The 12,582-nt window shown below is 51.1% G+C and overlaps 1 protein-coding gene across 5 annotated transcripts in view; it reads left to right on the top strand.

Moving 5' to 3' along the window:
- Positions 1 to 3,665, top strand: part of PTPRU (protein tyrosine phosphatase receptor type U) — an 84,458-nt gene extending 80,793 nt beyond the window's left edge. For all 5 annotated transcript variants that reach the window (XM_081214329.1, XM_081214328.1, XM_081214325.1 and 2 more), the window contains 4 exons: positions 585 to 710; positions 844 to 1,001; positions 2,087 to 2,222; positions 2,455 to 3,665. In XM_081214329.1, the coding sequence (XP_081070455.1) occupies positions 585 to 710; positions 844 to 1,001; positions 2,087 to 2,222; positions 2,455 to 2,517 (483 nt within the window). In that variant the 3' untranslated portion in view covers positions 2,518 to 3,665. The remainder of the gene's footprint in view (positions 1 to 584; positions 711 to 843; positions 1,002 to 2,086; positions 2,223 to 2,454) is intronic.
- Positions 3,666 to 12,582: the final 8,917 nt, after the last annotated feature.

The raw sequence follows: 12,582 nt of genomic DNA, 5'->3' as shown, positions 1-12,582 counted from the left end.
AGCTGCCCAGAGGACCCGTGTATGTACGTGTGTGTGGGCTGCTTCTCCTGTGTCCCTCCACTGTCTTGAGCCTGTGGCCTGGAGGGGGTACATTTAGGACCCTGACTGCACGGAGGGATCTTGGGGCAGGAGTCGGGGTGCTGAGCTGTGTTGCAGCACAGGGACACCTCACGCCTGTGAGCTGATGCTGGAGGGCCGAGGCAGCAAGAGAGAGGGCCGTGGGGCAGGGGTGATGGCGTGGGTGGGGGTGATCTGAGGCCTGTCCCTGGAAGAAGGCAACTTCGTGTAGGTGTGTGTGCTGGTGAGTGTGTTGGGTGTAGCTGTCTCGTGGCACGGCAGTGAGTGTCTGTGTACCACTATAAAGGGTTTGCCTCTGCTGACCTGAGTGTGTCAGTACAAACGCACTGGGGCGGGCATGCACTGCGGTCTGATGGGTGAGCGGTGGGATGTGGGGGGCACTGAAGGTGAGTCTGGAGTGAATGGTGGGCCCCGGGCAAGCGTGTAAGTCTGGGGGTGGGCGTGGGTGGCAGCTGCCCAGCTGGCTCAGCTCAGCTCCGCTCCGTCCCCTCTGCCCGCACTCCCAGCCGTGCCCGCAGTACTGGCCTGAGCCGGGCCGGCAGCAGTATGGCCTCATGGAGGTGGAGTTCGTGTCAGGCACAGCGGACGAGGACTTGGTGACCCGCGTTTTCCGGGTGCAGAACATCTCTCGGGTGAGTGATCTGGGAGCTCCAGGATGAGAACCTGGGTGGGGGCTGAGTGGCTTTGAATGACCCTCTTGAGGTCCCCAGGGGGCCGTGCAACCCTTGGCACTCACGTCCCCTGGCTGATTACCTGCACCTTCAGCTGCAGGAGGGGCACCTGCTGGTGCGACACTTCCAGTTCCTGCGCTGGTCTGCGTACCGGGACACGCCGGACTCCAAAAAGGCCTTCCTGCACCTGTTGGCCGAGGTGGACAGGTGGCAGGCGGAGAGCGGGGACGGGCGCACCGTCGTACACTGCCTGTGAGTGCCGGCCCTCCCTCGGCTGGGAGGAGGGCTCAGGGCCCCACGGGACCGGGGCAGAGGCCAGTGTGAGAGAGGGCCTCAGGGCTGGCACCCAAACCCTGAGCTCCTACACAGCGCAGCCTGGACTCTGCGCAGCCGGGCGAGGCTGGCCCAGTCACTTTCCAGGGTGTGGACTCAATCCTGAACACTCGCCCAGTACCCTCTGTGTGATGTTTGACTTTGCCAATTTAATTAGAGAGAGTCTTGTCAGAATAGTTAGTTTAGCCCACGATACGGTAATATACTTTTCAAATCAGCGGAATTCTGGTCTTTGTTCATGGCTGCATGCGTGTAGCTTTTTTCATTCATTCATTCACATGCCTCATTCACAGATTCATTTATTCACTCACGTCTGGGTGCAGTCACTTCTTTGCCTCCCACTTTTCTCATGCTTTCAGCACTTACCCTTCCCTGTGTCAGGCTGGGCACATGGCGGGCAGGGCAGGGAGCTGAGTCAGGCAGGGCCTGGCCCTCGAGGGCTTTTGGTTCTGGTGGGAGAGACCCCTTGAGAAGGGGACAGAGGGCCTAGACCGTCCCCCATCTCCCAAGAGGAACCCCACACCCCAGGTCACAGGGGACGGTGGAGGGAGAGGGCTGGGGACTGGGGGAATGGGAGGGTCTCCGTGTTGAGAGGCCATGGGTTTGACTGGGAGTGTATCTGTGTTACTAGGGGTGGCTGGTGTTCCCAGTGTTTGTTTTCTATCCTCCTCTCTGGTTTTTTGCTTGCTGCTCTGCAGCCCTCTTCTGTCGCTGGCTTTGTCTCAGTGTCTTTCTCCTGGAGTGTGTCTGGCCTCCTTTCTCTCGAATCTGCTCTGTTTCTCTTGGAAGCTCTGCCTTCCTAGATACCTTCCACTTTGGATGCTAGTCTTTTATCCCCTTAACCTTCTCTTCCTGCTGCTCGCCTCTGGGCTCCCTGACTCCTCCCATCTGGGTTCCCTGCCCCGCCCCTCCCTTCTGGATTCCCTGGCCCTTCCCTGACCTTCACCCTTGAGTTCGCCCTACCCACCAAGCCCAACCCCAAATCTTTCGTGTCTCTCCTTTAGAAATGGGGGCGGCCGCAGCGGCACCTTCTGCGCCTGCGCCACAGTCCTGGAGATGATCCGCTGCCACAACCTGGTAGACGTTTTCTTTGCTGCCAAAATGCTTAGAAACTACAAACCCAATATGGTGGAGACCCTGGTGAGGCGCCATGTACCCCTTGCCCAGCCACTTCCAACTTCCCGGTCCACGCCCAGCACCCCTCTCCCTTATCTGGCCCCCACAGTTGGGCCTTGGGTTCTAGTCCTCTGGTGCCAAAATGTTACCCCCATTTCTCCCCTTCTCCCCATCGATGGGGCAGGGCTCATGCTTGCCCCTTTTCCCCAGTACTAGGGAGGGACCAGGCTGGTGATTCCTTCTCTCCCTCTCCCAGGATCAGTACCACTTCTGCTATGATGTGGCCCTGGAGTACCTGGAGGGACTGGAGTCAAGATAGCAGGGGCCCCTGGCCTGGGGCACCCACTGCGCACTCAGGGCCAGGCCACCATCCCGGACTGACAAGGAAGACCTGCGCCCCCAACTCTGCTCAGCTGTAGCCCTCACAGGGAAATTACCGGAGTGGGCGCTGGGCCATCCTGGTGCCCCCTTCCACTGTGGGCAGGGCCTTTCAGCACCTCTGTGGGTACGCTGCGGGCCAAGGAGGAGCTTAGCAAGACTGCAGCCCAGCCCACCTCCGCGGGGTCCTGCAGGCCTGCTGAGAGGCCTGGCGCTGCCCGGCAGAGTGATGGGCTCAGAACTGCCGGCTCTGGGAGACCCAGGCTCAAGCCCCTGGATTGCATCCCAGCCCTTGGCAGAGATGAGTGAGGCCCTGTAGAGCAAGTGCCAGGCCAGGGTTTCCACCCAGCTTGTCTGGACATGGGTAGAGAGTGCACTGGGGCTTGGCATCTAGCATCCCATCTGGCTCAGCCCCTGAGGGTCCTGGGGAGACTGGACTCTGCCCTGATTTGCCAGTGGGCACTTCAGACTCGTCCTCCCAGGGGGAACTTCAGCTCCCTCCTCCACCCGCTGCCTCCCTGCAGCCCGGGGGATATTTTGCTCATGATCCCCACCCCCCCCTCCATTTCTGCTTCCCTGAATGTGCTCTGAGCTTCCCCGAACCAGGATCTGCCCATCCCTACCCTGTCCCGTTTGGGGTCCCTTCCCTGCTTGACCCAATGTCTGCAGAATGAAGTCACCTCAGCCCCCACTGCCTATAACTTTCAGGCCTCACTGGCTGGGTCCTGCTCAGCCTGGGTCAGTGACAATCTGCAAGGCTGAATGACAGCCCCTGGGGTTGAGGTCCCTGTGGCTTCTGGTCAGGCTGACCACTGGGATGCTATTAAATCAGGGGTGCTCAGTACCCCTAGAGTTTGGAGAAAGAAGGTATATTTTGGGATGGAGGATGTATGCTTTTTTTGTTTATTTTTTGATGGGGGGTGGGAAGTTCTCTTTAAAATGGGGCAAGCCACACCCCCATTCCGTGCCTCAATTTCCCCATCTGTAAACTGTAGATATGACTACTGACCTACCTCGCAGGGGGCTGTGGGGAGGCATAAGCTGATGTTTGTAAAGTGCTTTGTAAATAAACGTGCTCTCTGAATGCCACAGAGCAGCCTTATGTGTGTCTGGCCTGCCTGACTGGGGCCTTCTCACCTGCCCCCAGCCTCCCAGTGCAGCGGGAGGGCCCTGGTCTGGCCCTCAAATTTTCCATCCAGCAAATGGGGGGAGGAGCATGGACCAGGGCATCATTCAGGGGCCTTCCACTTGCAGAGCTGCTTCCAAGGGACCTTGGCTGTTGCTGTCTCCACCCAAGCCTCTGAAGCACTTACTCAGACAGGGGGCTTTATCCTGAGACCTCCGAGGGCCACAGAGCTGCCTCTCAACCCCTGGGGGCCTGGATCTAGGTTGAGCTCCTTCGCCTCCAGCATGGGAAGCTCAGGCTTCAGTGTCAGGCACATGGTCCCCACCATCTGTGAGACCCTGGGCAAATCAGCTGCCTCTCCTGGCCTTGGTTTCTCATCTGTAAAATGGGGACAGTTCTATCATGATGAGATGAGGTAGTGGTTAAGTGCCTATGTGGTGCCAGGTGTGTAGAAAGAGCAGACACATATCTGGTGGGGATGATTGTCCAGCTGCCTGAGTCCAGCCCATTCCCAGTCTCTGGCTTCCTCAGGGGGTGGAGTGGGAGGAGGAGTGCCCTGACTGGCAGGGACCTGAGTCACTCCTGGCTCTGTCACAGACTTGCCATAGGACTTGGTGAAGACAATTCCCGTTTCTGGGTCTCAGTTTCTTCATATGAAGACTGGCTCTGTGATGTACTGATTCTGTTCACACACTGGCTGACTCTGACTCAGTTTCTCCACTGGTTAAAGGATATGACCCATTCTAATGACCTCGCAATTCAACATCCTTTAATCTGAATTAAACAAGTTTTAGACAGTTATGATCCCATTTAGCTGAGGCACAAACTGACCCCCTCACACTCATTCTGAACTGACCACTAAGCCTTACCTGATGGGCTGCAAATGTATGTCATAGATACTGGCCAAGCAATAGAGTATAACTTGCTTTGACCAACAGAATGTGGCAGAATTGGCATCAAGTGAGCTCTGGCTTCTAGACCTCAAGGGTCATTGCAGCTTTTGATTTTGCCCTCTTGGCACTCTGCCACATAATGAAACCTATCTTGCCTACTGGGAGCTTTGAGGGCATGTGGAGAAGAACCAACATGTGGTGAATGAGGCCATCTTAGTCCCTCCAGCCTGGCTGACCTGTCAGGTGAGTGTACTTATATGATTAAATGTAGCAGAAACTGCCCAACCAACTCCCATACCTGGAAGAGATAATTGTTCTTTCTTTTAAGCCAGTAAGTTTGTTATGCAGCAAAAGCTAACTGATACATATGTGTTCTGTGCAGTGGGTCAGCGGCCCTGCTTCTCCCTCCATCAGGTGCTGAGTTCCTTAAGGGCAGGAAGTGTTTCCGTGTCCATCTGAGTGTATCCACTGCTCAGCAAAGCACTGGACTTGGAGCTGATGCTCAGGAAATGTTGGTGTGAGGGAGGGAGGGAGGGTATGTGGTTCTGCCTGTCTGTCTGGCCTTACTTGACCTTTCAGAGGAGCTGGGAGGGTGGGTTGTGTATTAGGAGAAGCACCAGCTCCAGAATCAATAAGCCAAGCTCCCACATCCCCCCAGCTGGTGACCTTGTCAAGTCCCCGAACCACCCCAGGTTCAGTTTCTTAATCTAGAGAATGGACATAGCATTACCTACTTGCAGGATTGGTTGTGAAGTCTGGAGATAAAATTGTTTAAAAAGAACTAGCAGAGTCCCTGGTGACATTACTGGCCCTCAATAAATGCCATCTCTTACCATAATACTGAAGTCTCTGGGGAGTAAACGTGCTCACCATGGCCTGTCGCTGAGCACCTGCAGGCTTTGTCTCTTACTTAATCCACACAACAGCTTTTCAAAGTAGGGGCCACTTCCCCTTCATTTTAGAGGTGAGGAGACGGAGGCTGAGGGAGGCATTTCCTCACCTAAAGTCACAGCCATTGCACGGCAGAGCCCGGACTTGAACTTGAACACACGCCAGGCTGACTCCAAAGCCTGGGCCTTTAACTGCTCTGCTCTGTGCCTGTCCGGGTGGCGTTGAAAGCCAGACGATCCCTTGATACAACACCAAATGGGTGATCTGTGGCCTGGGCGCTGATTTTCAAATGCTGTGAAATGTGTCAGAGGCAGTGGCCTCTCAGACAAGGCTGCCTGGAGCACAAGAAGACGAATGGTCCAGCCTGGCTCTGCCCAGGGCCACGGGCAGAGCAGATGTGGGGTAGAAGCCCCCGCCGGCCCCACTCCAGTAAATAGGATTTCCACAAGTACAGAGGGGCCAGGAGCTAAATATTTTTCTTTATTTCATAATAAATCTGGCTGTAGGAACCTGCCAAGGCAATTATTACTTCTCACAGCCTCTCCGCCGGGTGCTGATTGGCACATGTTATATATCCCGGGCACCCAGGAGATGGAGCCGTGACTTTGACAGACGCTAAGGCCATTTGCAAGGCCCTGACTGAGAGCGGGGCCTGGCTGCTCCCTGTCACTGGGCTCCCGCTGACCTCCCCCAGCAGCCTCTGCTGGACAGGGGCTTAATAGACACCCCCAGGGCTGAGGCCAGTGCAGAAATAACAGTGTCGTTATGTGGGCAGAACCTACCTTGTGATGTGGTGACATGAGCAGGGACGACGGTGTCCAAGGCTCTTGGTCCGCGGGCCTCCTACTCTCAGGGGCACTGAGACCGGTCCTGACCTTCAGTGAGACTCGGGGGCCTCATCCAAGAAATGGGAGAAGAAAGAACCAGAGGCTGTGGTGCTCCCAGGGCAGTGGGAGGCTGGGTGGTGTTGATGGAATTGGAGGGACCTATGGTTTCAACAGGTTCAGGCCAAGCGACGTCCTGCTGGTGAAGGACGAGAGCCTTGGACATGGTGATGTGAAAAAGCAGAGCTCCACGTCCTGGCTATTGTAAATAGTGCTGCAATGAACAACCTAAATGTCTGTCGAGAGATGAATGGATAAAGAAGATGTGGCACATATATACAATGGAATATTACTCAGCCATAAAGAGAAACGAAACTGAGTTATTTGTAGTGAGGTGGATGGACCTAGAGTCTGTCATATAGAGTGAAGTAAGTCAGAAAGGGAAAAACAAATACCATATGCTAACACATATATATGGAATCAACAAAAAATGGTACTGATGAACGTAGTGACAGGGCAAGAATAAAGACGTAGACAAAGAGAATGGACTTGAGGACATGGTTGGGGGGAGGGGGAAGCTGGGGTGAAGTGAGAGAAGCGTCGACATTTATACACTATCGAATGGAAAATACGTAGCTAGTGGGAAGCAGCAGCATAGCACAGGGAGATCAGCTCGGTGCTTTGCGATGACCTAGAGGGGTGGGATAAGGAGGGTGGGAGGGAGGCTCAAGAGGGAGGGGAGATGGGGGTATATGTATGCATATGGCTGATTCAGTTTGTTGTACAACAGAAACTAACACAGTATTGTGAAGCAATTATATGCCAATAAAGATCTATTAAAAAAAAAAAGCAAAAGAAGCTCTATTCAGCACTTAGAAGGCACAGGGCGGGTTGCCAAGTGCTCCTTGTGGATTGCCCTATCGTCCTCCGAGGAGGCTGGTGAGGCAGGAATCGTTGTCACCCCCACTTTATAGGTGAGGAGATCGGGGCTCTGCGAGCTTAAGCGACCTGTCCAAGGTCACAGAGCCATCGAGTGACTGACAAATAGAAGCAGCCAGAGTGATCGCTTGAAAAAATACGCCAGGTCCCATCACCAGCGGCTCACACCCTCAGTGACCTCCCACTGCTCGGTGGGCGGAGCTGAGTTCCTGGCCGTGGCCTCCGAGGAACTGCCTGACGGGGCTCCGCCCTCTCCCTGCGTGTCTCTCGGGCTCCTTTTCTTACACGGGCATCACTTCTCCTCACTGCCCTGAGCTCTCAGCCTGGACGCCCTGCAGCAGTCTCTGTGTGGCTGGTCCTTCTTGGTGTCCAGGTCCCAGCTCAGATGCCCCCTAGAGAGGCCCTCCCTGACTGCCCTGGGGGACCCCCTGCCCCACTGTCCTGTCTCAGGGCCTCACCCCTTGTATGTCCCTCCTTCTCTCCCACAGTGGGTGATGAGCTTATTTATTCATTGGTTATTTGTTCACTGTCTCGCCCTCTAGACTGTGAGATGGCGGGGGCCATGTGAATCGGGTCCCCCTGTGTCCCCAACACTGAGCACAGGTGCCTGGCATGTGCCAGACACTCAATGAATATTTGCTGAATAAATGAAAGTTGCAGAGGGAGAACACGAACTCAGGCCTGCCTTGCTCCAGAACCCATACTCTGAAACACATTATTTTAGTCTTCCAGATGGTCAAATGGCTTGATGCCATTTGAGGCCTTGTTCCAGTGCTGGCTTGGCCACCACCATGCTGTGTTGCCTTGGGTAATCACCTGCCTTCTCTGGGGCTCTGATCTGTCCAGTGAGTAGGTAGAATCAGGTAGGGCACCGATGGTTCACTATTAGTGACAATGGGGCTGGCATTGTTTGGTGGTGGTGCCAAGCCACTGGCCTGAGCATCTGCTCTCTGAGTCTGGTGAAACCTTGGGTGTGGTTTGGGCTTTGGTCTGATGGGTCTGGCCACCTACCCTAGCAGGTCCTTGGATTACATTTAATACAGACATTATCCCTAATCTTCCCAGCAACCCTGAGGTAGATACAGCCCAAACCATTTGATATATGAGGAAACAGGCTCAGAGAGGTGAGGCGAATTGCTTAAGGTCACACAGCCACTAAAGAACCAAGTCAGAATTAGAACCCATGTCACTTGACTCCAAAGTCCTTGCTCTTGTAATCCTCACAGAATTCTGGAGAATCTGAACGTGAACCACATTAACTACTTGCAATTTCTCTTGTCCATGGATCAATCTTCCCTCTCAACACTTGCTCAAGCCAGGCTCAGCCACAGACAGCTGTAGACAGGCTTAGCTGAGGCCCACAGTCAAAGAGCCTCCCAGACTCAGTGCTTGTCACCTAGGAGGCCTGCTGATAATGCTGTTGGATGAACATTTGAATGTCTGTTGAATCTGCAGATGGTGGGGCTGGCCTGAGTCAGCAGGAGCCAAGGAGCTGAGAAAGCCTCTTCAAAAGAAATGAAATGCATCTCAACTCATTTCCTACTTTCTCCCAGGGGTGGGGAGAGGGAACCTGTCCAGGAATTTTAGTTTCTGTTCATTTGAAAGCTGAACAATGTGGCTTTCTTGAGCTGTGTTTATTATAGGACTCCCTTCTCTTTCTGAAGAGCACTGGGGGGGCAGAGTTCACTCCCCAGGGCTACAGCCCCTGCCTGCCCCACCCTCTGCTAAAGGCAGAGAAACCCTTGCCCCTCTAGCCTCTTTCCCTGACAGCCTCGTTGCTCCCTTCCATTTCTGTCTCTCCCACAATACCAGTTATCTATTTTTTTGTCTCTGAGCTTCAAATACATCCTTCTTTGCCCTGCTTTGAGATGCTGGAGCTGGACCCTGTAAACAGTTCTCTTTTGCCAGCTGAGCAATGTTAGGCTTTGTCAATAGGGGGCACTAGAGGGACACTGTAGGTGATAGCAGGAGTGCAATGCCATTCCAGCTTCTGATCCTCCACCCATCTTTTTCTTTTTTCTCAGTACGGGAGCCATGACCTCAGTGGCCCTTGTGGACCAGCTCTGGATGTATCCTCAAGCTTCACTCTCCAGAGCGCCTTTTCTACAGACAAGTGCTAGCCCATGTTCCCTGGCATGTTTCTTAGGCACTGGAGGCTGCATGTTCCTGTGGTCCTCATACCCTCCCTGAAGAGGTCTGAATCTCAGTCTTGGGGGAAGACTTTCTCCTTAGTCTTTTAGTTCCATCATTATTCACTCTCCCTCAGCCTAGACATATTAGCTGCGTTTTTTTGCAGACCACTTTTTCTTCTGGGTGTTTCTTTCTTGCTGCTTCCAGGTTCCTTAGAATCCTCTTTCACCCCCTGTTAGTAATTAACTACCTTTGCTAGTTAACAATTCTTTATATTAAAAATTTCCATGCTCAGTTTATGGGTTCTGAACTCTGTCTCTTGACTGGATTCTAATGGATATAGAATTGGGAGCAGGAGTGGACCCAGGAACAGACCTTCAAAGGTGGGATTTTGATTGGTTTCGTTGTGCCCTTGGGCTTGAGCACAGTGCTGTGCTCCTTGCCAATGGGACATGGGATGTTACTAATCAACAGCATAGTGGCATTGTAATTATGCTGTCACCTGTGATGGATTTTGATGCAATGCTAATTGAAGCAAGTGTCTGGGGAGCCCAAGTGATTAGTGCAATTGACCATCGTATCAGTAATTATGACTGCAAAGACTGTGGTGTGACATGGATTTTTTTTAACAACTTTATTGGAGTATAATTGCTTTATAATGGTGTGTTAATTTCTGCTGCATAACAAAGTGAATCAGTTATACTTATATCCCCATATCCCCTCCCTCTTGCATCACCCTCCCACCCTCCCTACCCCACCCCTCTAGGTGGTCACAAAGCACCGAGCTGATCTCCCTGTGCTATGTGGCTGCTTCTCACTAGCTATCTATTTTACATTTGGTAGTGTATATATGTCCATGCCATCCTCTCACTTCGTCCCAGCTTACCCTTCCCCCTCCCCATGTCCTCAAGTTCATTCTCCACGTCTGCATCTTTATTCCCGTCCTGCCCCTAGGTTCTTCAGAACCATTTTTTTGTTTGTTTTTTTAGATTCCATATATATGTGTTAGCATACGGTATTTGTTTTTCTCTTTCTGACTTACTTCACTCTGTATGACAGACTTTAGGTCCATCCACCTCATTGCAAATAACTCAATTTCATTTCTTTTTATGGCTGAGTAACATTCCATTGTATGTATGTGCCACATCTTCTTTATCCATTCACCTGTGAGTGAACACTTAGGTTGCTTCCAGTGACATGGATTCTTGAATGTACTGGAGCACTCACTCAAAAGAAAATGATAAGTTCAGGTCATTTAATTCTCAGCTCAAACCACGATTTGAGAACCACAGAGCTTCCATGGCATCTTTAAAAGAAACTTATTTCATGTAGCCACAGGGCTGATACTGCTGAAAAGAAAATATAAAATTTAATGGTGTGGGTCACAGAATTTAAACGTCAGTTAAATTTACAGTATTGCCAAGTTTCTCACGTGAGAGTTTGGGCATAAGTTAGGCAAGAATGGGATCCTGAAACGTCTGGTAGAGACATCTGGTTGGACTCAGATGAAATGGAGAGCCACTCTGAGGCTCACTTTACCAATGGAAAGAACTCTCCCTGGCTTCCCTGGTGGCGCAGTGGTTAAGAATCCGCCTGCCAATGCAGGGGACATGGGTTCGAGCCCTGGTCTGGGAAGATCACACATGCCGCGGAGCAACTAAGCCCACGCACCACAACTACTGAGCCTGCGCGCCACAACTACTGAAGCCCGCGTGCCTAGAGCCCATGCTCCGCAACAAGAGAAGCCACCACAATGAGAAGCCCGTGCACTGCAACGAAGAGTAGCTCCCGCTCTCCGCAACTAAAGGAAGCCTGCGTGCAGCAATGAAGACCCAACGCAGCCAAAAATAAATAAGTAAGAAAGAAAGAAAGAAAGAAAGAAAGAATTCTCCCTCTTGTATCTAAAGAGACTAGTTTTCCTTTGTTTGAAAACCCTGTGATACAGGGCATATACCTTGAAAAGGGATGACCATTCTCCTCAAGACATAACACAAACATCCTTTGTTGCCATTAGATCCATAATGAAGGTCAAATCTCAACATGCTCCAAAGGGCCAGGTATATACTGGGATCCAGAAGGAGACAGTTTATACAGTAGAAGAATGGCAAGCTTTGACATAATCCTGGGGAATATATATGGACTTGATTCTAAGGGTGGAAGAGAATACTAAATCATTCTGAATTCATAGATGTAGAGTCGGGATTTAAAGTGTCAGCTTGTGCAGCTGAAGGTGGCTCTAACATTTTAGCTGGTTGACTGAAACTTGGACTTGAAAATGACTTACATTCAATGAGTGGAGATACTAGAGTTTCCATGGAATAATGTGGAAGGATTCCAAAGTCTTCTTTTTTTGAAGGATAATCTATTTTATTTATTTTATTTTTATTTTTTATTTTTACAGTAGGTCCTTGTTGGTTATCTGTTTTAAATATAGCCGTGTGTGTATGTCAATCTGAAACTCCCAATCTATCCGCGCCCTGCCCTTCCCCCTGGTAACCATAAGTTTATTCTCTAAGTCTGTGAGTCTGTTTTTGTTTTGTAAATAAGTTCATTTGTATCATTTTTTAAAAAGATTCTGCATATAAGCGATATCATGTGATATTGGTCTTTCTTTGTCTGACTTACTTCACTCAGTACGGCAATCTCTAGGTCCATCCATGTCACTGCAAATGGCATTATTTTGTTCTTTTTTATGGCTGAGTAATATTCCATTGTATATATGTACCACATCTTCTTTATCCATTCATCAGGAGATGGCCATTTAGGTTGCTTCCATGCCTTGGCTATTGTAAAGAGTGCTGCAATGAACACTGGGGTGCAAGTATCCTTTTGAACCATGTTTTTCTCTGGATATATGCCCAGGAGTGAGATTGCTGGGTCATATGGTAGCTCTATTTTTAGTCTTTTAAAGAAGCTCCATACTGTTCTCCATAGTGGCTGTACCAATTTACATTCCCACCAATAGTGTAGGAGGGTCCCCTTTTCTCCACACCCTCTCCAGTATTTATTGTTTGTGGATTTTTTGATGATGGCCATTCTGACTGGTGTGAGGTGATATCTCATTGTAGTTTTGATTTGCATTTCTCTAATAATTAGTGATGTTGAGCATCCTTTCATGTGCCTCTTGGCCATCTGTATGTCTTCTTTGAAGACATGTCTATTTAGGTCTTCCACTCACTTTTTGATTGGGTTGTTTATGTTTT

The sequence above is a fragment of the Mesoplodon bidens genome (genome assembly GCF_964165515.1).
Source record: "Mesoplodon bidens genome assembly, chromosome: 2".
Lineage (NCBI taxonomy): Eukaryota > Metazoa > Chordata > Mammalia > Artiodactyla > Ziphiidae > Mesoplodon > Mesoplodon bidens.
This window is presented reverse-complemented; position numbering and strand designations above follow the sequence as displayed.